General features: G+C 42.7%; 1 protein-coding gene across 2 annotated transcripts in view; it reads left to right on the top strand.

The window, feature by feature from the left end:
* Nucleotides 1–25,870, top strand: part of HDLBP (high density lipoprotein binding protein) — a 38,474-nt gene that overhangs the window by 8,001 nt on the left and 4,603 nt on the right. For both annotated transcript variants that reach the window (XM_078873218.1, XM_078873219.1), the window contains exons 2-23: nucleotides 904–979; nucleotides 2,761–2,881; nucleotides 4,780–4,922; nucleotides 5,461–5,685; nucleotides 7,269–7,475; nucleotides 8,252–8,467; nucleotides 8,903–9,109; nucleotides 9,999–10,106; nucleotides 10,746–10,850; nucleotides 12,287–12,365; nucleotides 13,082–13,221; nucleotides 14,827–14,931; nucleotides 17,027–17,140; nucleotides 18,370–18,456; nucleotides 19,408–19,539; nucleotides 19,896–20,114; nucleotides 20,843–21,064; nucleotides 21,469–21,687; nucleotides 22,370–22,586; nucleotides 22,907–23,076; nucleotides 24,862–24,966; nucleotides 25,585–25,719. In XM_078873218.1, coding sequence (XP_078729344.1) covers nucleotides 2,797–2,881; nucleotides 4,780–4,922; nucleotides 5,461–5,685; nucleotides 7,269–7,475; nucleotides 8,252–8,467; nucleotides 8,903–9,109; nucleotides 9,999–10,106; nucleotides 10,746–10,850; nucleotides 12,287–12,365; nucleotides 13,082–13,221; nucleotides 14,827–14,931; nucleotides 17,027–17,140; nucleotides 18,370–18,456; nucleotides 19,408–19,539; nucleotides 19,896–20,114; nucleotides 20,843–21,064; nucleotides 21,469–21,687; nucleotides 22,370–22,586; nucleotides 22,907–23,076; nucleotides 24,862–24,966; nucleotides 25,585–25,719 — 3,240 coding nt within the window. In that variant the 5' untranslated portion in view covers nucleotides 904–979; nucleotides 2,761–2,796. The remainder of the gene's footprint in view (nucleotides 1–903; nucleotides 980–2,760; nucleotides 2,882–4,779; nucleotides 4,923–5,460; nucleotides 5,686–7,268; nucleotides 7,476–8,251; nucleotides 8,468–8,902; nucleotides 9,110–9,998; nucleotides 10,107–10,745; nucleotides 10,851–12,286; nucleotides 12,366–13,081; nucleotides 13,222–14,826; nucleotides 14,932–17,026; nucleotides 17,141–18,369; nucleotides 18,457–19,407; nucleotides 19,540–19,895; nucleotides 20,115–20,842; nucleotides 21,065–21,468; nucleotides 21,688–22,369; nucleotides 22,587–22,906; nucleotides 23,077–24,861; nucleotides 24,967–25,584; nucleotides 25,720–25,870) is intronic.

Below are 25,870 nucleotides of genomic sequence, written 5' to 3'. Positions count from 1 at the left end.
ATAGGATTAGTAAATTGTTTTATTTCAGTTGTTTGTTTTAAAAGATAAAGAACATCGTCTTGTGTTCATCTTTCTAATCTTAAGTCTGCTTAGGCACAATCTACAGCATGTATTTATCTCGTGAATTTCTGAGCACGTTGGAGCTGTGGGTGCCTTCTTACCACCTCTGCATCGTCATGGAAAGATGTCTCCTTAGATCTGGGCTATCTGCGGCTATCCGCTTATCTGTTGATGCATTGAATAATAGGAAAGTTCTTTAATGCCGTTTATGGCTCTTAACTGGCTACATCTATTTGTGAACTAATGGATAAGAGAAAAGGGCAGTCTGCTGATTATGGAAATAAAAGCATATTAGCCCAAGTCGTGTATTTAAATCGTTTATTTTTTCACCCCTGCTCATAAAACGTAATTGGTTTAATGGCAATCTATACATACATATTTCAGACCTCTGAATAAGCTATATTTTTTGTCACATCCACAAAAGTACCAATGAAAAGTGGGCTTCTGGTACGGAGTATCAAGCCACTGACCCTAAAACAAACTGGCTGCATAATTAATCCGTTGCAGTCTACTCTTGGTCTTAAGCCTCACCTTACCATATTAATAAAAAGGTGTGCCGTTCCTGGCCCTTCCCCCCTCAACCATTATATATACGGGGTAGTATTTCTTGTGATCTCTCATTTACTTGATACAGCTGTCGTGGCTGTGACGGTTCCACCTGAAGACGGAGGCTTGTGTTGCTTCCGAAACGTCGTGAATTGTTTAATTTGTTTTATTTTACTTTTATTAATTAACATTTTTTTTACCTACGTGACTTTACCGAAAAAACCTAAGAGTATGAATCCTTGCAGTCACGAAAGCTTCAAATCTAGAATTAATCTGTTTGTTTCTTTTGTCTTACAGGGCAGACAAACCAGCCACACTGAAGCCCATAAGGTAGCTGAAACCGGACGGACTCTCTGGCAACAGTAACCATTTTGTAAGTATGACTTGTACATTTTATTTATCGTTGAGAAATATGTTCTTAAGGTAGCATATGATGTGAAACGATAGCCTAGGGAACAGGATATTTGCCTCCGAGTTTCCACAACCACCCAGTGATTTCTGTGGGGAATTATCCAGTGCATGGTTCTGTGGCTGTGAAGCGGGGAGTAAAATCCATGTGACATCATTGTTTGGAAATGTAGGCCTTTATGCACCGCAGCGGTAATCCGGAATCAAAGTTTGGAAATTACGCCCAACTAAACCGCTGCTTTCAAGAGTTTCACCTTGATGTTAGAACATAACTTCCTTTTTATGCCAGAATTTCAGCTAACGCTGAAAGTTTGGACAGCCTGAGAGTTGAATTGATGCGACATGGCTTGCATTTCGTTGCTTGGGGACTGCTTTTCATTTTAAATATTAATTCAATTATTTAACAAATTTAACATAGCAGCGCCCATGCCCGAGGACAAGAGAATTTCACGTGGAAGATATTTCTGGTTGGACTTGAACAAAACAAAAATCCCAGTTATTTTTGTATTTTTACACATGATTGTCAATCCGTTGTTTAACATTCTCAGGGCTGCAATTAAGCCACATCAAGTGGAAAAACCAACTCTTGTGTTTTTTTTGTATGCCCCTTGGTTGGGAACGGGTTGAGACGAATCCACTTGCTGCAGGAGGCTGTCGGGATTTAAACTCCCGGAGCTCAGCAAGTGCCAGCTCAGTGCCCTGACCTCTTGAGCAAATCCAGCGACCTTGGTATAAGGAGCACGTTTTTTGAAGCCCTTCCCTTCAGAGTTTCTCTTGTTTCATTTGTGTTCTCAATTCAACGTTAATCCAAGTAAATTGGAAACGCGCTCGCACGTCTAGACAAAATACCGAATAATGTGCCAGGACAGACCAACACGCTGCGTGCCTTATTTTGGCATGCCAAGTGCGTACCACACCACATTTCTCTTTTTGCAACTCTTAACATTCCAAAGATTGATTAACCTTTTCATTTTTGACACACCAAACACAAAAAGAAGCACAATTATTATAAACACTGCCTTTTTACTGAAATAAATGTTAAACGGCTGGACTCAGAATTAGGGCTATTGTCCAGAAGATTAGCCGATGATATGTATATTTATGTTAATAAAGCAGTGTTATAAATGTGGTTTTGTGCGATTCACGATTGTGCGCCAATGCAGTTAATTTAAATACCAACAAGCAGTTTAATTGGCATTGTGTTAGATATTGTGCTATTTAAAAAGATTTACAGCTGGAGATGGTCGTATGGCTTAGAGGTCAGAGCACGGAGATGGAACCACGCTTTTCTAGTGCCTAGGTTCAAATCGAGGTGACTGTGATTAAACTGGGTTCAAGCGTTGCTATTGATGGTTTCAGCTGGGTCGGCAATGAATGCACAAAAGCCAATGACTCCACAAAAATACGTCGCATTAAACGTTTTGCATTTTATTTGGATGATTTCCACCTCACGACTCTTGGGAAACATTACTCTGTAGCAAGGGGGCAAGGAAAATGCTGCCCTCTACTGTGTAGACTAGAGGTCGCTTGAAGGGACCTCGGGAGCAATTCTGTGGACCATCCTCTTCCACAAAGGGCTGCACTAATGTGCGATTTATCCAAATGGCTTCCTTGTCGCAAGGCATGACTGATGGCATGCAAATGCATTTGTTGCCTCTTGACAAGACTCCGATGGCACAATCGAAATATAAAAAAGACTTTCCAAATGCTGTTCTGTTGAGTGTTGGTTTTTTTGTATTTTGCCAGTGGTGTACTGTACGACTTTGCAACCGGATATCGACTATGAGTTCGGACGCAGTGTTAGCACCTGAAGGCTTCACCGAACAGAATGGCAACATTAGCAGCCCGGAGTTGGGAGTCACTAAAGGTTAGTAGCTTGCACACACTGACATGCACTGGTTTCATCGTTGTGGCGTGCATCAGCTTGTACGTGTAAATGTTATATGTTTGCTTAAAAAAAAAACACTCGGGTGTTTAAACATTTTGATGCGTAGGTGAACTTGATGTTCGGACAGAAATTAATTGTCATTTTTCTAAATTATGAACATTTAAATGCAAAATCATCTCGACGATACGACAAAAAGGAGGACATGGGAGTTGTAAGCATGGTATAGATTTGTTTTGCTGGTTGTGCTTAGGTAAATTCGATTCGATTTTTAGGAGTATAAAAAAATAAAGATTGCACTCTGTTAATTTTTCATCCTTAATGTTCGGAATGTTTAATGGTTTTTTCAACTTCCTAATTGGCACAACTTCTAAAAAGGCAGTTTTATAATCAAATTAATTTATGCCGTAATAAAGGTATTTTAGCCTTAAGTGGTGAGGAGACAAGTGTGTAATATCACTTCATGCCTTAGTACGTAACAAATGGGAATGCTGATTTCCAAGTGTAAATGTTTAAAATGGTGCTTGTTTCAAACGTTGAAATATTAACCCTTCGCAAAACCCTTGTGTTCAAATACTCCTAATGTCTTATCCAAATTGCCGGTTCAAAAATATTGTGTTGTTTTTAATAAATTACATTCGGCACCAGGTCGCATCCTTATCTACTCCCAGCATGCGTGCATTGTTTACGAATTTTATTAATGTAAAACATTACCATTACGTACAAAAGGGGTAAACTTACAATACAACGCTGCCAAAAAAAGTCACTGTACAACCAAATGTGCGATCTAAATTTAGTGCACAGAATTTTAAAACGGTTGCGCACATACACACAGTTGCACATACGGCATGTTCTTTAAGTTGGAATTTGAACATTAAGGGTCTGTCGGCCATCCCAGAAGCTTGGAAGTAATGCATTCCACATTTTGTGACCTGCAAGTGCAAAAGCAGCTTTTTGCCAGAAGGCTGTTTTGTGCATGGAATGTCAACGAGGCATTGAATTGTACCCCCAAAGGTCAATCTTCAGAGCGGCAAGTCAGAAAAGCTAAGCCACGTCAAGTCTTGGTGGCCATAAGCTACATTCCACGTTTAATTCCTTGCCAGAAAGCTGGAAGGCTTGTAGTAGGAATGGCACAGCATGAAAATGCGTCCCCTCACAAATTTAATATTTCTTCATAATTCATCGTTCAGGGGATGTTTATTTTTCCGAACCCGTGAAAAGGTGCAGTTTTTAAATGTGGGCCAATATCCGACTAATGACACGTGCTAATATAACTCCTCTTATTAATGCCTGTCGTTGATGCTACTAATATGATGAATTCGTCATGCAACTCCTCTGAACTGTACTAAACAAAGTTACTTAGTAGGTTTTCACGGTTGTGATGTATAGCTCTCCGCTGTTATTTTTGCATTATACTTTGTGTTGTTTGGCATGACCATTTCACTCCATGTGCTGAATATTGAGTTGCTGGAGTAAATGTCGAACGTCATGCCGCACAGCATGTGGTACAGCACAAAAATGCACTGGAGAGCTGTAATATAAAATAATTAACAGGAAGGTCTTGTTTTGTGCATGTGCCATTGCAAAATATTCTGACCTACCTAGAAAAAGATAGTTTTTTGTTTAAAACTAGTTAGTGGGATTGAGGGCCGGTCTGTTTTGCAATGCCCATTTAAGAAAGAAAAAAAATGCGATCGGTTTGCCTGTGCTTAATTCAAAAGCTTGTGCAAAGTTCAGTTTAGCTTAGGGTAAGCAATAACATAGTTTGTCACTTTTTAATTTTACAGCGGTGCGATAATTTAAAAGCGTTTAGAAATGACAGTGACGTGCGTGGAATGTTTGTGTGTGCGCGCGCGGCACGAACCGCGTGGTCGCCGCAGGAGGGCTTGATGACGAAGCGTACATCCCGACCTACTTTGAGGCCTTCCCTCCTCTGCCGGAGAAGAACCAAGCTGATATGCCTACAGCCCCAATCGGGGCTTGGAATAAGATCCGCCCACTGCGCTCGTCTGTCATTACTCAGGTGCTGGGAGCGTTCGGTCTGTTACAGCTGTCTGTTGGCGGAGTGGGGGAAGGGGATCGTTGTTAACGTTGGCTGTAAACTTACATCGGCACTGCATTTAATCATGAGTTGCTTGTTCATAATAAAGGTGTTTGGGTCCAGTCGCGTAAATATAACCCACCACCACCACCCATCGCAGCCAATTAGTAAGGTTTGTCACGTTAACAAAACTTGCCTATTGGCTATTACTTCACATCGGTGTGATGGCGAGTAAAGCCACAACGTTTGCAATCGAGTACAACGTTTATCATTCGTTGTTTGGCCCTCCCATTTAACGTTACCTGTTTACATCATGCGTGTCACATTTTGCCTCCGTGTTTCACAAAGCTCATTCTTTATCCTTGCCGGTTGGCATTAGAATATATGGTTCTGTATATTTTACAGAGGTGGATTTGATTTACGACACCTCGCACACTCCTAATTTATTACTGTAAATGAAATATGCCAGTGTAACCAAGCGGTCATCTGAGAGGCTTGCACTCTGCTCCGATTTTTTTAGGTGTTCCATGTACCGCTTGAGGAGCGTAAGTTCAAGGAAATGAATCAGACCCAGTTCGGAGAGGGGGGAGAGCAGGGCAAGATCTGCTTGGACATCATGCAGAAGACCGGCGCGCATATTGAGCTCTCTCTCGCCAAAGACCAAGGCCTCTCCATCATGGTTACCGGGAAGCACGAGTTTGTCATGAAGGCTCGCAAGGAGATTTTCGCCAAACTGCAGACCCAGGTACACGTTGGTGACTGGATTGCAGTCGGGAGTGTTGTGCAATCCGCAGTGAAGGGTGGAATGGTTCACGACTTTCCCCGTTTCTCATTGACATTGAAAACTTCTAAATGTTTCAAGTGAGTCTGCTATTAAGATTTGACATTAGTAACGATGATAATGATACCGATATGACCCATGAATGCCTCCACTGAGTCTCGCAGACCTGTTCAGGAAAAGTCCTGCATTGAAATGTTTGAAATGGCCATTGGTGAATGTTTGACATGTGGGAGGACACTGGGAGTACCCACGGAAAACCCACACACATGCGGGCGGTGACACCTTTCACGACCATCTCCTGGCCTCCCCATAGTGCCACTCTTATAACAGCTGGCAAGCCCTGGTGGTCACCGATCCAAAGTACCAAGGAGGTTGAACTCTACTTCGATCTGATAGGCTTGGTCATTTGGTTGTATTTTTGATTGTAACATTGCAGTTTGAGAATTTGGCATTAACGAATGCTACCGACTCCTTGAAGCTATCTCCTTATGTCTACGGCATTAACACTGAGCCAAAAATGCCGATAACTTCTTGTCCGACTCTCTTGGCCTTGGGAATAAAACTGAACCACAAACATTTTTAAGATTCTTAAGTCTGGCTGTGAGCCTCAGGCGTTGACACTGAGCCAATAATGATACCCATCTATACGAGGGACATACGTCTGCCGTCTGGGAGAATAGAAACCGCACCGGTGCGGCCTGTGACCCAAAAGCAAATGGCGTATGTTTACAATATGTTTAAAGCTCCACATGGTGTTTTTCACACAACCTCCAGATAATGGCACATATAGAAGGACGTTTTCACAAAAGAGGAACAAAGTCAGCTGCCATTGTAAACATGTGCAACATTTCCCAGTCAAATAGCAGTTCTGTCCCAAGATACTATTTAGACTGATAGCTTTTGTAAAGAAGGCGATTGTGCATATTTTTTCTGTAGAAGAACCAGAGTAATACAGGCCGATCCATTTTAAGATACCCCACGAGTTTCTCACGACCCTCTTCTCAATGGGTGATTGAATATACGGTGAAAGTGACAGCTCCATATCTCACACAGGAACATTGAAAGATATGATGACTTGAGATTGGTGGAATGCGTGTAGAAGCTTTGAAATTAAGTGTCGTTTTCTCAAATTTTCACCTACTGCTTTCGTGGGGTATTAATATAATGTATTGCCCTGTGCTTGTACCTATGTAATGTTCAATAAAAGATCTTTCGAAAGTAGTTCCGTGAGATTTCTATTTGCAGGATATTCTCGAAAAATTGGTGGTTCATTGTTCTCCGGCAGTAACCAATCAAAACGGTTAATTTCACGGCTGGATGTTGATAGCACGATTTGGAACAAGCTTAATTTTAAGAAATATACAATTGGTAAAACTTGTAGGATTTAAACCGTAGTTCTCTGAACTTCAACCCAAGTTGTAAGATTTGAGTCTGGGTTCTTACAGGTATAGGTTCACTGCTCCGAAATGGCTGTGAATTTGGTAATAAGATGACGAAAAGATGACCAGTGACAACTGGAGCCTAATTGATGCTGCTCTTGAACGCAGGCAACTGCAATGGTGGCCATCCCCAAGGAGCATCATCGCTACATCATCGGACGCAACGGAGAGAAGCTGCAGGATCTGGAGCTTAGAACGGCAACCAAGATTCAGATCCCCCGACCTGACGATACCAGCAACCAGATTAAGATCACCGGCACCAAGGAAGGCATCGAGAAAGCCCGGCATGAGATTCAGCTAACTTCGGCAGAGCAGGTATTCACATCGCTGCACATGTATGGGCTCACCTGGAACCAGTGGTGTGTGGTGGTTTCGATGCATTTAACAATGTATTGATTTAAATCTTGACTTAAAGCTTTCGTGACTGCAGGAATTTATATTCTTTGGGTCTTTCGGTAAAGCCACGTATATAGAAAAAATAATTAAAAAGAAATTGCTTTTTTCACCTGATGACGATTGCTTGTGTTGCGATCGAAACGTCGTGATGTTTTAATTATTTTTTTCTATCTACTTTGCTTTACTGAAAGACCCAAAGAAAATGTATTGATTTGTTGATTTTAACATCTATTCTTCCACTTGTACATCTATAGACTCATTTGTGTGTATGATACTACTTGTATTTCTATCTCTAAGACACCAGACTGTACCGAATGGTGTTAGAACTACACGTGGGAGGTGTAGCTAACTTCATCCATAAGCAGGCGATCAATGAGTTGCCTAACTGTAACTGCAGTGAAGTGAACTCCATTACTCAAGATCCCAGATGCCATCAAATGGCATCTTCAAACTCAACATGCAGTTATCAACTAATCCGTTGCTTTTCAAAGTCGTATGGAAGAATAATAATGTTTTAATCGTATACGTTCTATATGATTGGTTTCACGTGACTCAAGATCTTGAGTCTGCTGCCATTTTTAAAGGTACCCACGGTAATTAATCATAAAAAGTAGCCGATTACAATATTGAGCCAATTTAACCGACTGATCGTCCCAGGGGTAATTGTGACAATGGTGGCGGCGTTGTGCGTCCAGGACAAACGCGCTGTCGAGCGCATCAGCATCGACAAGGTGTTCCATCCGTTCATCTCGGGGCCGCACAGCCGGATAGTGACCGAGCTGATGCAGGAGACGGGAGCCCGTGTCAACATCCCCCCTCCGAGCGTCAACAAGGACGAGATCGTCATAACCGGCGAGAAGGAGGCCGTGGCTCAGGCCGCCGCGAGGATCCGTGACATTTACGAGGAGAAGGTGAACTTTTTAAGGACCTAATTTTTTTAATCGCGGCGTTGCATTCACGGTTCATTTATCATGGCACGAAAGAGCACATTAGGTCTCGCTTGTATAAGAAGTGGAATGTGTGGTGTGATAAAATACAAAAAAAACACCTGTTGTTGTTTTAGACAAGAGTACGCAACCCTGGTTGTACATCTACCCTCTGTCAATCCACTGCTCGATGAGGGCCTCCCCGCGCCGTGCGGGGTCGGTGTTATTTGACCGTTCTAACACCACACCGGTCAGTGTGGATTGGCGAAGGCGGGATGAGCATATTACAGCACAACAGTGGATTTTGCTGCACCGTCCTCCGCACTGCCCCACGACGACAATCATTGTGGAGCAATCGAAAGGAACGAACGCGAGTGGTTCTTCGAAGCTCGACTTAATCTCTTTGCAACCCGTGTGCAGAAGCGCAAGACTACCACCATTTCCGTGGAGGTGAAGAAGTCCCAGCACAAGTACATCATCGGGCCGCGTGGCAACACGCTGCAGGAGATCTTGGACCTGACAGGCGTGTCTGTGGAGATGCCCTCGGTGGAAAGCAACTCCGAGACCATCATCCTGCGCGGCGAGCAGGAGAAGCTCGGCCCGGCTCTCACGCAGGTCTACGCCAAGGTGCGGGTTTGAGGCTTAACGCTCGTGGTCAGCGGTTAGTGATGGTGCTAAATGTACTCTGGTGACCTACCGCTCCCCTCTTACCTCCATTCTACTCCCCTCCACGCACTCTCCTTACTCTCACCTCCCTTTTCCTCTTTGCACACCGAGCTCTCACCCTCAATGTACTCTGCTCAATGTACTTTGCTACCTCTCCTCTCTCCCCTTACTGTGTTCCCCTCGATGCACTCTACTACCTCTCCACTGTCACCTTACCATATTCCCATCTGTGCTCTCCTTACCCCCTCTCCACTCACTATGCTCCCCTCTGTGAATTCTCTTCCCTGCCCCATCGCATCTTCCACCTTCCATAAGTGAAACAAATATTACTCGAATGCTACGAGAGTATGCATCGTTTATAAGTGCTGCAATTACCAACTGGTGTATATGGCACAATAGACTGGGGATTGTTATTATTCACCTCGTATGTTGGTTACGAAAATTACAGTGGTATTACATTTTTGATGGTGTTTAATAAAGCATTAGTATTTAATAATGAACACTTGCTTTCTCAAAATTTCTAACAGTGATATAAATTATTGGCAGAATTCTTCTCCATCCTCTGCAACGCTGATAACATTTCACTGCAACGAGACAAGTCGACTATCAGATGGGTCGCAGCTGCTTAATGCGTCCTAACTGGTAGTTCATATGTCATTTACATTTTTCGATCATTTTCTTGGGCACAAGACATTCAAGTATGCTTTAGGTTATTTCAATATATGCCTTTTATTAAGCTGTGGTACATTATTTAATGCTTTGTTCAGTAGCACTGTTTCTAATGTGATTTGAGTAACAAGAGATGTGTTCATGTACCGTGCTTGTGGTATTTCCCGTTGTTGTGGCCCAGGCGAGCAGTGTGGCCTGCATGGATGTGTTTGCCCCAGCCTGGCTCCATCGCTTCATCATTGGAAAGAAGGGGCAGAACATCAGCCGCATCAGTCAGAACCTACCCAAGGTAAGTGTTGCCTCCCCTAGAGGATATACATCAATACCTTTTTTTCCCCCCACTGTACAACCGGAACCATGCTGGGGTTGTGCTGAATCAGCCCAGCTGCTGACATCTCACGGAGTGAACAGGAACAAGAAGCATATAGATAACGCATTGATGCTGTGTCAGAGTTGTTACCGAGCGTGACATCACACACGGAAAGAAACGTGTCATTGGCCCAGCCGCCTCTGGCCCTTCATGGAGCCAATGTGTATCGGTTTGGTTCTATAACTCGGCTCCACAAACGACTAGTGAAATACCACTCGGACCGTGAGGGCCTGTGTAGGCAAACTGATCTACCAGTTGTAAAGGGGTACAACTTGCACCAACTTGCACAGCTGGTTTCTCCTGCGACAAGTGCGTTGTGCACAACTTTTAATATTTGTACAACCATAAACAAGCGTCTCATCGCATAATCTTAATGCAACCCCCTGGCTGCTATTTGTCTTCCCACCAAATAAAGGTTACGAGGTGGGTCGTAATTTGAGCAATTCCCAGAGTATTTGTATGCCAAGTCGACCCTGATTTAGGGGTGAGAACTAGCTATCGGACTCCCACCTCTGCTGACCACGTGATGTTGTTTTCCCCACTGTTGCGTTGTATCAGGTGCACATTGAGTTCACGGATGGCGAAGATAAGATCACCATCGAGGGACCAACAGAGGAGGTGCATCAGGCTCAGGCTCAGATGGAGGAGATCATTAAAGACCTGGTGAGGCCCTAAGGGTTACTGGGAAACCAATGGAAGTTATCTTTTACATGGATATCTAAGCTGGAAACTTTACGTGAAAACTAACAATGAAGATAACCTTGGCTCACAACTGAAGTGGAGAGCGGTGTTTAAAAATAGTGGTGATTTTTAGCAAAACATTGATTTGCGCTATGACCGTGTGTGTGGTTATTACACATGTACAGATTTGCCCCATCCGTGGGCGATTTGATGGATTTCTCTTGGTTCCCGATCCCCAATCTGTCGAGGGATTATTTTTTCTCTTGCTTTTATAATTTTCTTTTGTTTGTCTTATTTGTACATACATTGTTTGTTGTTGTTGCTCTTATATCTTAAATGTAGCAGCATAGAATTTGCATAGTTTTTTATGAATAATTGATTCTTGCACACCCGATTCTGTGCATGTTTTGCGAGCGTAAGAATACATTTTGATTAATAAATCGATGCATTGTTCATGATGAGTAATGATTAATCGAAGGAGTAGTACATGTTTTTGCCTTGATAGAATTAATTCAAATATTGTTAAGATATGAATATATTTGTCATCAAATTGATCAAAATTGGTCAATTGTGAACTTTTCTGATGGGTGTAACTTAATATTCTTTATCCGTCAACATAGTTGTAGAATTTTAAAGATTGTTAAATTGTTACGTATCATCACGTTACCCTTGTTTGATTGTTTGGCCATTTATTAAGTGACATAGTCCTGTCATATAATTGGTAATTTATTGATTTATAACACAGTCCACATTTAAAATTTTGGTCCTAAATAGCCTTGCGCAGCTTTAGAAGGTTTACTAGATTAGATATATTTTTTATGTTCTACTACAGTCACAGACTAAATTAACCTTGGTGACAAAAAAAAAACGTTTACCATAATTACAATTGGACTACAACTGAAATGCAATTTTTTACAAATTATTTGTTATAAGGGCAAGCTGTAGCTAAACAACCAGGTGTCTATATCTTAGTGTTGGTCTGATGTACGTTTTACCGACTCCTGAGACTGCTACAGTGCAGACGACAGGCGCCATGAGAGGTCACAGAGAAAGAAACGCAATCCCCCAAAGGGTTCGTGGCAGTGCTGTGAAATTGGCACGCAAAGAAAGGGGACTTTTTAAAAGCTTTGGTTTAGTGGGAAAAAAATATTCGTAAAATCCGGACCAAGCAGGGTTGTGATATAATGTGTATGGAACAAAGGGAAAAACGCATGCAGCATGAAGCTCATTCATTTCATACAGCCGATGTTATTTAATTAGTGCGCACTGCCAATATGTCCTTTTGTCCTCTTTCGGTGCACTGACTAATGTTCTTTAAAACCGTTGTTCCTAAGCAGTTTTTCACACCTGACTATGAAATTGATTGGTTGGTTGGGTGTGAGCCAAGACACCAAGCATTTTCATTTTTGTTTTCTCAGTGTGGCCGTATGGATTTCACGGAGATTACAGTCGATCAAAAGTTTCATCGCCATCTCATAGGAAAGAGTGGTTCAAACAGTAAGTGCTTCACATTGGCAGGGAATGTAACAGGGTTTGAGTTAAATTGCATACGTAATGTTTTTTTCTTTAAATTACCTTGCCTAACTGTAGCGTATTGGTGCCTGGGTGTGTGGGTGTGGATGATAAGTGGGGAGCAGTGGCACACAGTTGATGGTGCACTACACTGTAAACCTCGTAACCCCGGTTCGATTCCCTGCCACGGCTAACATCATTGGCATTATAGCTGAACCAGTGCTGGGTCTCCCTTGGGTTGATGCCATCTTAAATAAGTACCTGGTGTGGAACCAAAGGCACTCAGTTGGGTATGGTGCTGGTCATCTTGCCCCCTTACTGAACTCAATGGGTGCTCGCTAACAGCATTTGCGCCCATCGTATATAAGGCTATACTGGTGATCTTGTCTTTTATGCATGGTGTATATTAGCAATGCAATATGTGGCCATGCATTGCAATTGTATTGATATTATATATGGCAGCAAGGTTTTTACAGTTCAATCACAAAGCTGAGTTGTGTATACATCATGTTTACCAAACTGCTGGTGTTCTTATCACCATCATATGCTACAATGGAACATATATGCGAAAACAAGCCTTTTTCTACAAACATAATACCTAACCTTTGCAATAATTTATTCTCCTGGTGGGGTCAGTTGTGTTACCATGTTAAATTCCATGCAACCCTTCTGTGAACACGTGTGTGTGTGTATCCTTCAAGTTAACCGCATAAAGGACCTTTACAAGGTGCTGGTGCGAATCCCACCGGACCATGACAAGAACAACTTGATTCGTATCGAGGGAGACCCGCAGGGGGTGCATCTGGCTGCCAAGGAGCTGCTGGAGATGGCCACGCGTATGGTAAGGGGCTCTATGGAAAAAAAGGATATTCTAGATTTGAAGCTTTCGTGACTGCAAGGATTCATACTCTTAGGTTTTTTTTCCGGTAAAGTCATGTAGGTGAAATAAATAAAAAATAAAAAATTTCTTACTAATAATAGAAATAAAATAATAAATCACGACGTTTCGGAGGCAACACAAGTCTCCGTCATCAGGTGGAACCGTCACAGCTAAATTTATTGCATCAAGTGAATTAAATTTAGCTGTGACGGTCCCACCTGATGACGGAGACTTGTGTTGCCTCCGAAACGTCGTGATTTATTATTTTATTTCTATTTTTATTTCTTTTATTTTTTATTTTTTACCTACGTGACTTTACCGAAAATACCTAAAAAAGTATATGTGTACACCAAATCATTATTATATTCTCATGGCACAAGGCTATCATAAAGGTGCTTTATTTCAGACAATTATAATCTGCAGTAGATTCACATTAGGGGGCAATGTTGCCTGTGTTGTGGCTTTACCCAATTTGAATTATTTGTTAACTTTGTGGGTAAATTTCGAATTTGGCCAATTTGGACCATGATGTCAGGACACGTGGCTTACTCTTTGAAATAACGCCACAGGATCTTTTGACATCCGCTGTGAAGCTGACGGCGCATTTTCTTTGGTTTAATGCACCCGCAGTATTAACCAGGGCATCCACTGGGTCCGAACCACGAACATTGCCAGCTTGTCCGCAAACACACCACTCCTTGACCTTGTTATCTCCCTCCATAATAAGCACACTTCACATGGGAGAGAGGGGCTTTTTTACATTACGTGTCGGTGCCTGTGATGCTATTTCTGGAAATGTGCCCGATTTTCGAATCTTGAAAGCCAAGCAGGTTTGAGCCTGCATTGGCTGATTACCATGCATTACACTGGTGTCATAGGCTGCTGCAGGGCTATGTTGACAGTGCAGCAAACGCCATAGTAATACTGTACGTCTATGCTTTCCACCTTGAACTCTCACGCAGACGAGCTCAGTGAAGCATAGATCTTATGACCCCCACCATCCGGACGGCGTGGGGAGGCCATCATCCAGCAGTTGATAAACAGCCCTTTGTTAATCTGCTGTGGGATGAACGCCTCCCCACTCGGTATGAGGTTATCTGACCCTACTTCACCTTGCTGGTCAGTGCAGGTTGTTGAAGTGAGACGAGGCTAGAAACCGTTCAGATATTAACATCCACGGAGGTCGGTCGTAGCCAGGAAGTCCATTTTCTGTCGACAGGTTTTTTTTTGTTTAGTCTGCTAACCAGTGCGCCACCGCAACCTTCTTAATGCATCTCATCCGCAGGTCCACATTTAAATTGTATGTTTAGTGACAGTACTGTTCCTGAACTTGGTCGGGTAGTGACAGTGATGTATGGTTTAATTTAGCAAGTGGATTTTTATAACTCTCATTCGTTACCTGGGTTGGTGCATTTAATCAGCATTTTGTATCGTGTTCCCTTAATCTGTCTCTGAGGACGCATACTGTAGGGAAAGTTAAGCAGGTATAGTTTTACTCATCTGGAAATGTATCGTGTAAAAAAAAACGTGTTCTAACCATCATTGCACGTCTCTGTTTCTCAACAGGAAAATGAACGCACCAAGGACCTAATTATTGAGCACAAATTGCACCGTGCCATCATTGGCCAAAAGGGAGAGAGAATCAAGGAAGTCCGTGAGAAATTCCTTGAGGTCAGTGCTGAAATGTAAAGGTGATGGCGTACAATTAATTTCCGTGGTACAATTGCATCGCCTAGGTCAGGGGTCGGCAACCTACGGCTCCGGAGCCGCATGCGGCTCTTTACGGGCTGCTTCTTGACAATATGTACGTATGTACAGTATGTACACAGATGCATTGCGGCTCTTGAAATACTGAATTTTGTACCGAATTGGAAAGAAATGGCTCTTCTTGTTATTTTGGTTGCCGACCCCTGGCCTAGGTGGTCTCTCCGTTGTACCCACACTTTACCCCATCGCATGCGACCTGCCGACTGTGGTGCCCCCATTTATACCCGTTGGGTGGACAGTGGCGGAGGGGATTTAAGAAACCTTGCACTGTTTGTTTCAACTGCTGCACAGGGAAATCGAACTGGTAACCTCTGAATTGCAAGTCCAGTGTGCTGACATTTATACCGTGGCGGCATTCTCGGCTTGACTTTACCAACGTTTTATTTTGCGCTGTCAAATGTTTGGTGTGTTTTTAAAGGGTTTGCTTGCCATGTGTTGTGTGAAGTCCCCTCTGAGTCGACACCATTTGATACGCAGTACCGTATTATTCATCTCGCACCCATATGAATACATTTTCTTCAGTTGCCCCTTTGTGTGCGTTTCTGCTCTTGGCTATCATCTAAATCCGTTAGATTATTGGAGGTTGGTATTTCTTCTGGGAGTGTTCTATGCATAACTATTAATGTCCTCTGCAATGTGTCAAAATAAGTATTGGCTCATTTGCCTGTTTCTCTCTTGGTTAACTTAAGCATGCACCAGTTTTTTACATATATAAAATAAATGGAGACATTAAGATTAGCTGAAAAATAAGCGGAAACGTACATTCACCAACATGTTAATTAAACCTTTATTTTCAACATGAAAAGTTCCCTTGTATATATTTTCATCTTGACTTGTAATCTCTATATTTTCCCTGTGTTCTTCCAAGTGTTGGGCAGCACTCCCTCTCATTTTTCATTCTGAGCTCGATGTTGGAAAAAATCCATACTCTCCTTGTTCCTTTATCATTGCCCAGGCTTTCCCGTGATGTAGCCTTTGTTAACGTCCCAATAAGAGGGGTCTGTTCCAAGAGGTGTACGCATTGTAAAGACCTAAGAGGGATAACATTGTGGCTGAGCTGCCCCCTTAATGAGATTCTCACGACGAACAAGCTCACTTTTTCTATCGACTGCCGTCATCAGGGTCATTAACACGGCGTAATTCGGTCACGTAAATGCACCTCGACTGTATTTCTAATCGGTTTACGACCTTTGGCTTAGAAGCAGGTTTAAAGCCCTCATTAGACAAAAAAATGTCCGTTCCAGGGGAGAGATCACGGAAACGTGGTGTTCTGTTTTTTTTGCCAAATCCCATGATACATCATGGACTATTATAATCCCCTTTTATGATTGTAAACATCTTTCACATTTTCTCATTCAAGTAAAACATTTTTTTAGTCGTGTTACATGTACATTTATCTATTCAATAGGTCAGTTTCTGTTTATTGCATTACTTTTTTGTGCAAAGAAGACCTCTGCGAGCTTCGTGTGTGAGGACACAAAGCTCGACAAATTTATCCATAACACTGCCCTGAAAGTGGAATACTGGACAAGCATTTTAATAAAGCTGCTTCGGTCAATGGACCGATTTAATATCGGCTTTGAAAGGGCCATTGCCAGAAATGGCCTGTTAAGGGTAGTGTTATTGATGAGTGTGTGTGTTTTTGTTATATGCGCTTAAGTACCACTGCCAACGTTGTTATCTCACTTCTTTCAGTTTAATGTGCATGAGGGGACTGTTATTATTTGTATTTGACTGGTGTCCAGAGGCCATAATATTGACACGCACATAAAGGCCTACATTTGTGAATGTTGCTGGTCTTATGTCAACTGTGCAGCTGTTGTGGCATGCTTTGGTAATTGGTTGCACGAATGTTCAGGCATTTGCAAGCCGTTAAAACTGTTGATTCGAGTACAAAGTCGCGAGTGTGCCGATATTGCGATGCTGTTCACACATGCACGGTTTAAACCGCAGCGGAGAATCGCCTCTCACTTAAAGTGATTCTCTTCTGTTTTTCTAGGTCATCATAAACTTCCCAGATCCAGCGCAAAAGAGTGACATTGTGCAACTGCGGGGCCCCAAGAACGAAGTGGAGAAGTGTGCCAAGTTCATGGCAAAACTGGTTGCCGAGTTGGTGAGGATCTTTTGGCAAATAGATTTTGAAGTATTGGTAGTTACAGCGCTGAAAATTGTAAATATCTTGTATAACCACAATTCAATATTTGGCCAAGGAATAAGACATTGTAATGAGCCGTAGTTGACTGGTTCTCGCAACTGCGCTGTCTACCGATAACCTGGCCACGAATAACATCGGTGTCTCGTGGTATCTGAACCTGTCCTACGGCTCGCCTTGGTCGGCTTCTTGTTAAACAACGACTGGATGTGCCGTGTAAACTTTAGCACTGGCAATACAAAGGCATGGTCCCGGCCAGACCATCCTGTCATGTGGCTTGTCGGCCTCAATAGATCTGCAATAGGCGGACCAGTGCCCCCATCTGTTACGAACGCCAATTATGAAACACAAGTTGTTTAACACGTAGGCTTTCGCGACCAATATCATCCAGAAGAGGTTTTTTGGGTTACATCGCGTAAGTATATAAAAGTGTCGTTAAAACCTGCCACCACCCGACACAGCCAATTCGTCACAAATCTGGCTGTCGCCTGATGAAGCTAGTTGTAATTACTGGCGAAACGTCGTAATCGGATTGTAAATGTTGTGGCTTGGCTCTCCAACACACCGGTGTGCTGTACTAGTGACGAATTGGCCACGTTCTGTTTACGTGACAACCCTTACTAGTTGGCTGTGTCGGGTGGTGGCGGGTTTTAACGACACGTTTATATATTTACGTGATCTAACCCAAAAAAAACTATTATGGAACATAAGTTGTGTTGTATTTTTGTGAATGTCCTAAGAGACAGGGGATCCACATGGTATAATTTATTTTTGTTTAAAGCCACTATTCAACATTTTAGCAATGCTATTAACAAAATATGTGATGTATCTCTATGGTACCCTTTTTTGCCAGTATCATGAAGAAATGAGAAGAATAGGCTTTTTATGTATGTTGAACTTCTTTCTGGCAATGACACAGGTGTTAAGATGTTCAACCACCAAATGGATACCTATTGCATGGCATCAAGTCTGTATTAACCGCACATACTGGTGGCAAAATATGCCACAAGTGTTATTGCCAGAAAGAGTAAAGCCTATTCTTCTTTCATCATGCGACATGATGCAACCGCAGATCTGTGCTTGTATTATTAGATTGTTTAATCGAACCGTGCAGGTAATATGTAAGATTAATAAAATGACGTGCTATCTTTTTATGCTAATGTGCGCAACATCTGACCGTTTGATTGCAGATTGAGAACAACTACTCCATCAGCGTGCCCATATTCAAACAATTTCACAAAAATATTATTGGGAAAGGTGGTGCCAACATTAAGAAGGTAAGATGCAATAAATTCTGGACAGCATCATGATTTGTTAAATCCACTCAAAATGAAATGTAATCCATAAAAACATTAGTTAAGTAGACAATTCTGTAATTTGAATAATTTAGCGGCGTTAGTTTTACAAAAACACTTGAGCCATATGAACGAACGTCAGCATTAAAAAATTAACGTTAATTGTTGGAACATATTACAGTGCTTACAGTATGCATGTTTTGTTGATGTACGATATTCGAAGAAAAATTTTAATTAAGGGGTTAATGATTACATAATGCTAAGTTATTGGTAAGCTTGATTTCCTAACTATTATGCATAATATTATATTGATTTCAAAGAACGTAGAAATGATTTTCTTAGTTATTTCAGTAAAGTCATGTAGAAAAAAATTCAAATAAAAGCAAAAAACCTACGACGTTTCAATCGCAACACAAGCGGTCTTCATCAGGCGGAGAAGACCGCTTGTGTTGCGATCGGAACGTCGTGGGTTTTTTGCTTTTATTTTTATTGAATTTTTTTATTCTCTATCTACATGACTTTACCGAAAGATCAAAAAATATGAATTCCTGCAGTCATGAAAGTTTTAAGTCAAAATTTTACTTGGAAATGTGGTCGATTTTTTTCACCAGGTGTCGTTTTGATGTAATCCTATTATCTTACGTAGACAGTGCTAGTTAATTGTGTGAAAGTCACTTTTGCTTTGTAAATTTCTGAGAAAGGTGCAATGCAAGATCAGTTCATAAAGCTTATTTTGGATGACTGCTTAAGCCCCTCAAAGTGTAATGGTGCTAGGTATCAGCAATGTGTATTTGGTTCAAATAGTAATTAATAGGGGGGTTAAACTTTTTGGTATACATCGTTAATTTAGCTGTTGCCTTGTCAGTCTGTTATCTTGCTTGCCAAACCAAACGCTCAAGTCAATGTTTTTTTGCTGCGACCATTCCCTTGCAGATTCGCGAGGAAACCAACACCAAGATTGACCTGCCGACCGAAAACAGCAACTCTGAGATGATCGTCATCACTGGGAAGAAGGCTCACTGCGAGGCGGCTCGTGAAAAAGTCCTGGCCATTCAGAAGGAACTGGTAAGGAATAGGGATGTGCCATTTGTTGGTCACGCAGTGTCATTCAAGCGGTTACAAGTGTCGCTTATATTGTCGGAGATGTTACGATGAGAGTAATTCTTTTCGTAAGCTTTCAATGTTTCACGAAAACTGTTTTTAAATCCTGCATTAGCTATTCTACAACCAAGACTTGTCTATTCATATGGCTGTCTGTAGTGTTTTGCAAGTGACTTTTCAAAAGGCGAGCCATTTTTCAAATGAAAGTTGTACACTTTTACACAGTGACTTGGTCGCACGAAGGGCCTCGGGCTTGCGAATTTCCACGCGTGTTTTTACGTTTTTAACGCCCGCCCTTCTTTCTCTCTCTGCGCTCTCAGGCCAACATCAAGGAGGCTGACGTGACCATCCCGGCCAAGCTGCACAACTCTCTGATCGGAGCCAAGGGCCGCCTGGTTCGCGCCATCATGGAGGAGTGCGGTGGCGTGCACATCCACTTCCCGTCCGAGGGGTCCGGCAGCGACAAGGTCACAATCCGCGGGCCGCAGCCGGAGGTGGACCGCGCGTGCAAGCAGCTGATGCAGCTTGCCGAGGAGAAGGTACCGGCGCTAATGTCCCGCAGGCTTTTTAACTCCTCGCTTTCGTCATTCTTACCTTGGTGCCTTCCCGTCCCGTGCAGCACACCGGCCAACGCAGCTTGGCCACAACTTGTGGTGTTCAGCCAGCTCCAGCTACGTCGCTCCAGGATAATTCGATGACCGCCCGTACTTGGACATCGGTGAAAAATAGCTTTGTAGCTCATTGGATTTCTGCCAGGATAAATAACGATTCTGATTCTGACCTTTTTAAAATCGTTGTTGGGCATGGTGCGTCTCAAGTTCTTTCTTCGTAACCCTCTTTTCCGTTGTGTTTTCTCTGTTGCATTTCATTACCTGCCTTATGATACAGATCCCCAAACCATCTCTTTCATCATCTTGCTCGTCATCATTATTTAAAATGAGGCAATCGGGCCATTCCTGTTCAGACCAAGGTTGTCTTTTGCTTTGAAGATGAGGAATCGAACTCCGGTCACAGAGTTCATTGTACTATGTTAACTCCTATTCTACTCTTCCCCTCTGCCATTACATTAATTTGTATTCATAACTTTGCCTCCATTCCAACTTCCTAATCCTTGGCACTATACTGTTGACCAAATTCCAGTGACTCAACCTCAACAGCTGCCACATCAGTGCCTGTAAATATCGTAAAGTTTGGCTGCTGTTAAAAATAGAAAACGCCGAGTGATCCAGTGTCCTCACGGGAGGAATTTGTGCTGTGTGCGTTGCAGCAAGTGAACAGCTTTACGATTGAGGTGCGTGCCAAACCCGAGTACCACCGCTTCCTGATCGGACGTGGCGGCGCCAACATCCGTAAGGTCCGAGACAAGACCGGCGCTCGCATCGTGTTCCCGGCTTCCGACGACAAGGATCAGGAGCTCATCACCATCATCGGCAAGGAGGACGCGGTGAAGGATGCGGAGAAGGAGCTCACGGCTCTCATCAAAAATCTGGTGATTAACAGAGCGGTAGAGTGCTCCTTGAAAAATGTAACGTGGATTTTTAGTCTCTGAAATGGAATTTATTGGTGTCTTGCGTGACTTGGGAAGCTGGTTTTGGCATGGGTTGGGACAATCTAGCTAGCATTGTGTTACAGCGTTGGGTTCGAATCTCAGGTTCCTACCTGTGGTGAAATCAGTTGCCTTACAGATAACATTCTGGTCTTGAATACCCAGTAAATATATGCTAGGTACGTATGTTGAACTTCTTTCGCACCGTACGTAGCCAACCGTGCTATTTGGAGGTGTGGGAAATGAAGGCACTCCCTAGCAAGTATGAGCGGCAAAATAGATAATGGCATACCTCGCAGTATACCGAAGTTTGTGTTTTTTTTATCAAAATGTCTCGCCGGTGCCAGGATGACGTGGTGGAGGACTCGATGACCGTGGACGTGAAGCACCACCGCCACTTTGTGGCCCGCCGCTGCCAAGTCCTGCGCGACCTTGCCGACGAGTACGGCGGTGTCACCGTGAGCCTGCCGCGCACCGGCGTCAAGAGCGACAAGGTGGTGCTCAAGGGAGCCAAGGAGTGCGTGGAGGGGGCCAAGAAACGTATCCTGGAAATCGTGGATGATCTGGTAAAAGCTCGCATTTTACAATTTGAATGTGTACGTGTACAGCACATGGCCCAAAAGCTTGGTAATGGCCCAGGGGTGCTACGGTGGCGAGATGTTAACTACCTCGCCTGGTATACAGGAGCTCTTGGGCTTGATCGCGACCCTGTGACACCTGCTGTATATTTGGAGTTTGCGTGTTGTCCTCGTGGTCGCGTGGATTTTTCTCTGGGTCCTCTAGTGTTTTCTCTCCACATTTAGAAACATGCGTCTCGAACATTTGGCTGCCCATAAATGTCCACGTGATAAGCTGCTTCGTCCATGCTATCATTTGTGGCCAGATCGTTTCTGAAAAAGAGCTATATAGCTCTGTGGCCCTTCCCTGGCAATAATAGAAATAATTTAAAATTGAATGGAGGGAATTTTACTTGGTCTCATAATGTCACTTAATTCACAGCAAGGAATGGCTGTGGAAGAGACTGGTCACCGCACTTAATTCTGAAACAAACCTTAAAGTTGCCTTTTTCTACTTTATACGTTAGCGGGGCACATTTTTGCACAATATAGCTTATTCGTGATGGTGCTTATTTGTTATTTATGTTCTGTTTATTACGATATTTAGCTTGCGTATTTCTTGACTAACTGTACAGCTACCTATTCTACTGTTCCTAATCAACCTATTTTTCCACACATGCCGCGTGTGCAGGAGTCTCAGGTGACCATCGAGTGTGTGATCGCTCAGAAATATCACCGCACGGTCATGGGAGCCAAGGGCTCCAAAGTGCAGCAGGTAACCAAGGACTACGACGTGCAGATCAAGTTCCCAGAGCGGGAGGACCTGCAGCAGCAGCATCAGCAGCAGCATCAGCAGCAGCATCAGCAGCAGCATCAGCAGCAACAACAGCAGCAACAGCAGCAGCAGGGTATGTTGAGATCTTAACATAAGCTTTCTGCTCTCCGTTTAAATGATGAACGTTGAGTTCATGTAACATGGGTCAGACCATTTACCCGCCACATTCTAGGCCGCCAGCGTATTTTCTACTGCAACTTATTTTAACGTTAGCATATGAAGTGCTTAAGCGACAATCAATTTTGAACAGATTTTTTGTGAAATGCCTACTATTGTCACTGTTACGAGTGATGTTACATGTGGCCTTGGCTTCACTGGATGAAGCCATGCATCCGACGTTTACCATAGACAGTGGCTCGGTTTTGTGCGCTGCGCTCGTTGTTGTGGGTACAGAAGTCGCGGAACAGCAGCCGCTGCCGCCGCCTCCACATTCGGAGCAGGAAAACGGCGACGTTAACGGAGAAGCGGCCACCATCACCGACCCGGCGACTCTGAGACGCAGGGACGTGATCCTCATCACTGGCCGCCAAGAGAAGTGCGAGGGCGCGCGTGATGCCCTGCTGGTGAGGCCTGGCGTGCCCACACACACACCCAGAATCAGACTATGAATTGATACTGAAGGAATCCGATGAGCTATCGAGCTGTTTTTTTCACAGATGTCCAGTAGGGGGGCAGGTAATAACGTGAAAACGACAATACAAAAACATGGTAGTAGTGCTAAGTACAAGAAAGGTAAACAAATCACCGAAATGTATACAAATAAAGCTAAGCCATCCTCATCCTACCAGGCAAAGCCAGTGCAGCACAATCACTCCCACCACAGGGCTTTCTGCATTTACCCAGTGTTATTTAAATTGTCCTATTAGCGTCATGTCATGTAATGAGGTATGTCCCGGGGGTGTACAAGTCTGGTCCTCAAGGGGCCCCCCACGGCATCTTCTGATTGTCGTTCCAACTGGGCTCTCTGATTTCATGTAACACTTAATAGAACCTGTTAATTAGCTCAATCAGACCATTGTTTTTAGCTGCTCCGCACTTGGAGATTTCAAGCTGCCCATAAAACGTTCAAGATTGTGGACCGTTGCGTGCCGGAGTTTTGTGCACCGCTGATAAATCCATTATGGAATTTGCAAAGTAGTCAATATGTAATGTCCCGTTGAAGATGATACCACACAAGTACTTTTCTAATTTTTCTTCAAGTGACCCCCGATTTCACACCATAAGGCTGCACTTTCACACCTGCCTTGCTCCAGATAATTTTTATTTTATTTTCTATTCATGACGTGTAAAGTTTTTGCACATTACATAATTTTATAACAAAATTAATGTGTTTTTTTTTTTGTACATTCATTGGAGACTGGGCTAAAAACCATCAACTCAATGCACTTGAGAACCATTTTACTCGCGTGCAGCTAAACTCGCAATGATAGCTTTAATTATCAGCCAAACAGGAGCCATGTGCCACAGAAAGGCATTGACTCTTGGGGTTTTGTTTGTGGTACACGTGGGAAGCTCGCTCATCACGGAGCCATTTGCTCTGTTGACGGTACAACTCACTCCCTGTGGCCATCTGGTAATTTCATGTGGGGATTACCACGGCATGCATCATGCTTAAAAATCGGCATTAAAAATGTCACATCATTTGCAAGAATGTAATATTCTGCCAGCATTTTAGAAAAAAAAAAATATTCCTTAACTGACTGAAAACTGCCCCTTTCTGTAAATATCCTCATAAATATAACTCGTATAACAAGTGCTGACCAACATTACTCTTTAGTCCGACTATATTTGGTGGTTGGTCTTATGATGGTAAATCGTTCCTAACATTGGAATAAAATGAATTTATCAGACTTGCCAATGACAATGAGTGCCACCCCTGTGCTTATTTAAACAGGAAGACCTACTTTTTGCTTTATTTATGAAAAAGCACAGTCGTGGTTTTTTGTAGAAATTTTCTTTTTTATATTTTGCCATATTTATGCCAGTACATTGGTCATTTGTCTATTTTAGCAGCTTCATTAATGATTTACACCAGTATTTGTCAGCGGAGGTCAAACGTTTAGTTGTCTCTGTGTGGTGTCGTGTGTGTGTGTGGTGTTAGCAGTGCAGTCATTAGCGCGCTGTGATATAAACCCGGTGACTGAAGTTCGATCTCCGGCAATGACCACAATAACAGCAGTGAATATTTAACAGGTCCTATGCATCCCCGAGATGAGTCGCCGGTGTTGCCTGTAAACGCCACCCCCTCCATGTGCCATGCTGGCCGCCTTCATAGGTGCTTGCAAACAGGACTTGTCCAACAGTTTGTTAAAGGATATACGTGCATTCTTTGTGTGGGTTGTGTGCAGGCTCTGGTACCCATTGTTGTGGAGGTGGAGGTTCCCTATGACTTCCATCGTTACATCATTGGGCAGAAGGGTACTGGAATTCGCAAAATGATGGAAGAGTACGAGGTGAGCATTGCAAATTAATGCATTTTGTATACTTTATTTATAACCAGTTGAAAGCCCATTGAGTCTCTCTAATTGGCTAATTTTTTTTTCATTCTACTTTTTGTAAATAGGTCAGAGCCTTTTGAGACTAACCTTCTCTTCATTTAACTCAGTTATTCAAGTAATTTATTTATAAACTGGTGAAAGCCAATTAAAGGAGAATCTAGATTAAACAAGGCAATCGAATAACCATATAATAAAAAGAAACTACAATGTGCAGCATCTTCTTGGTTCTTTCGGTAAAGTCACGTAGAATGGAAATAATAAAATAATACAAATGAAACATAATAAAATAATTTCTCATGACGTTTCGGCCACAACGCATTATTTTATTATGTTTTATTTTTATTATTTTGTTATTTCCATTCTACGTGACTTTACCGAAAGAACCAAGAAGATGAATCCCTGCAGTCACGAAAGCTTTAAATCGAAATGTGCAGCATCTTCATTAATAAAACGCGTAGGTACACAGTTGCAATGCTTGGTGCTTGGCTGAATTGATGTGTATTTTGTACATATACATCAACTGTATTGACATTGTTAACTGAATCTGAATGTTCTCTCCTGCCCCACCTACAGGTTAACATTGCTATTCCACCATCGGATATGCAATCGGATGTGATCAAGGTGACTGGGCTGTTGCCCAATGCTGAGCGTGCAAAAGCCGGGCTTCTGAGTCGGGCTAAGGAGCTTCTGGCAGAGCAGGAAGATCGGGTGAGCATTCTTGGATGAAGACATTTTTCTTCTTGGTTCTTTCAGTAAAGTCACGTAGAAGGGAAATAATAAAATAATAAAAAGAAAAAATAATAAAATACAATTCTCACTAAGAGAATTGTATTTTCTTATGTTTTATTTTATTTCATTG

The sequence above is a fragment of the Lampetra fluviatilis genome, chromosome 36 (assembly GCF_964198595.1).
Source record: "Lampetra fluviatilis chromosome 36, kcLamFluv1.1, whole genome shotgun sequence".
In the NCBI taxonomy this organism is placed as follows: Eukaryota; Metazoa; Chordata; class Hyperoartia; order Petromyzontiformes; family Petromyzontidae; genus Lampetra; species Lampetra fluviatilis.
The sequence above is the reverse complement of the archived record's forward strand: the minus strand, read 5'-3'. Positions and strand labels throughout refer to the sequence as shown.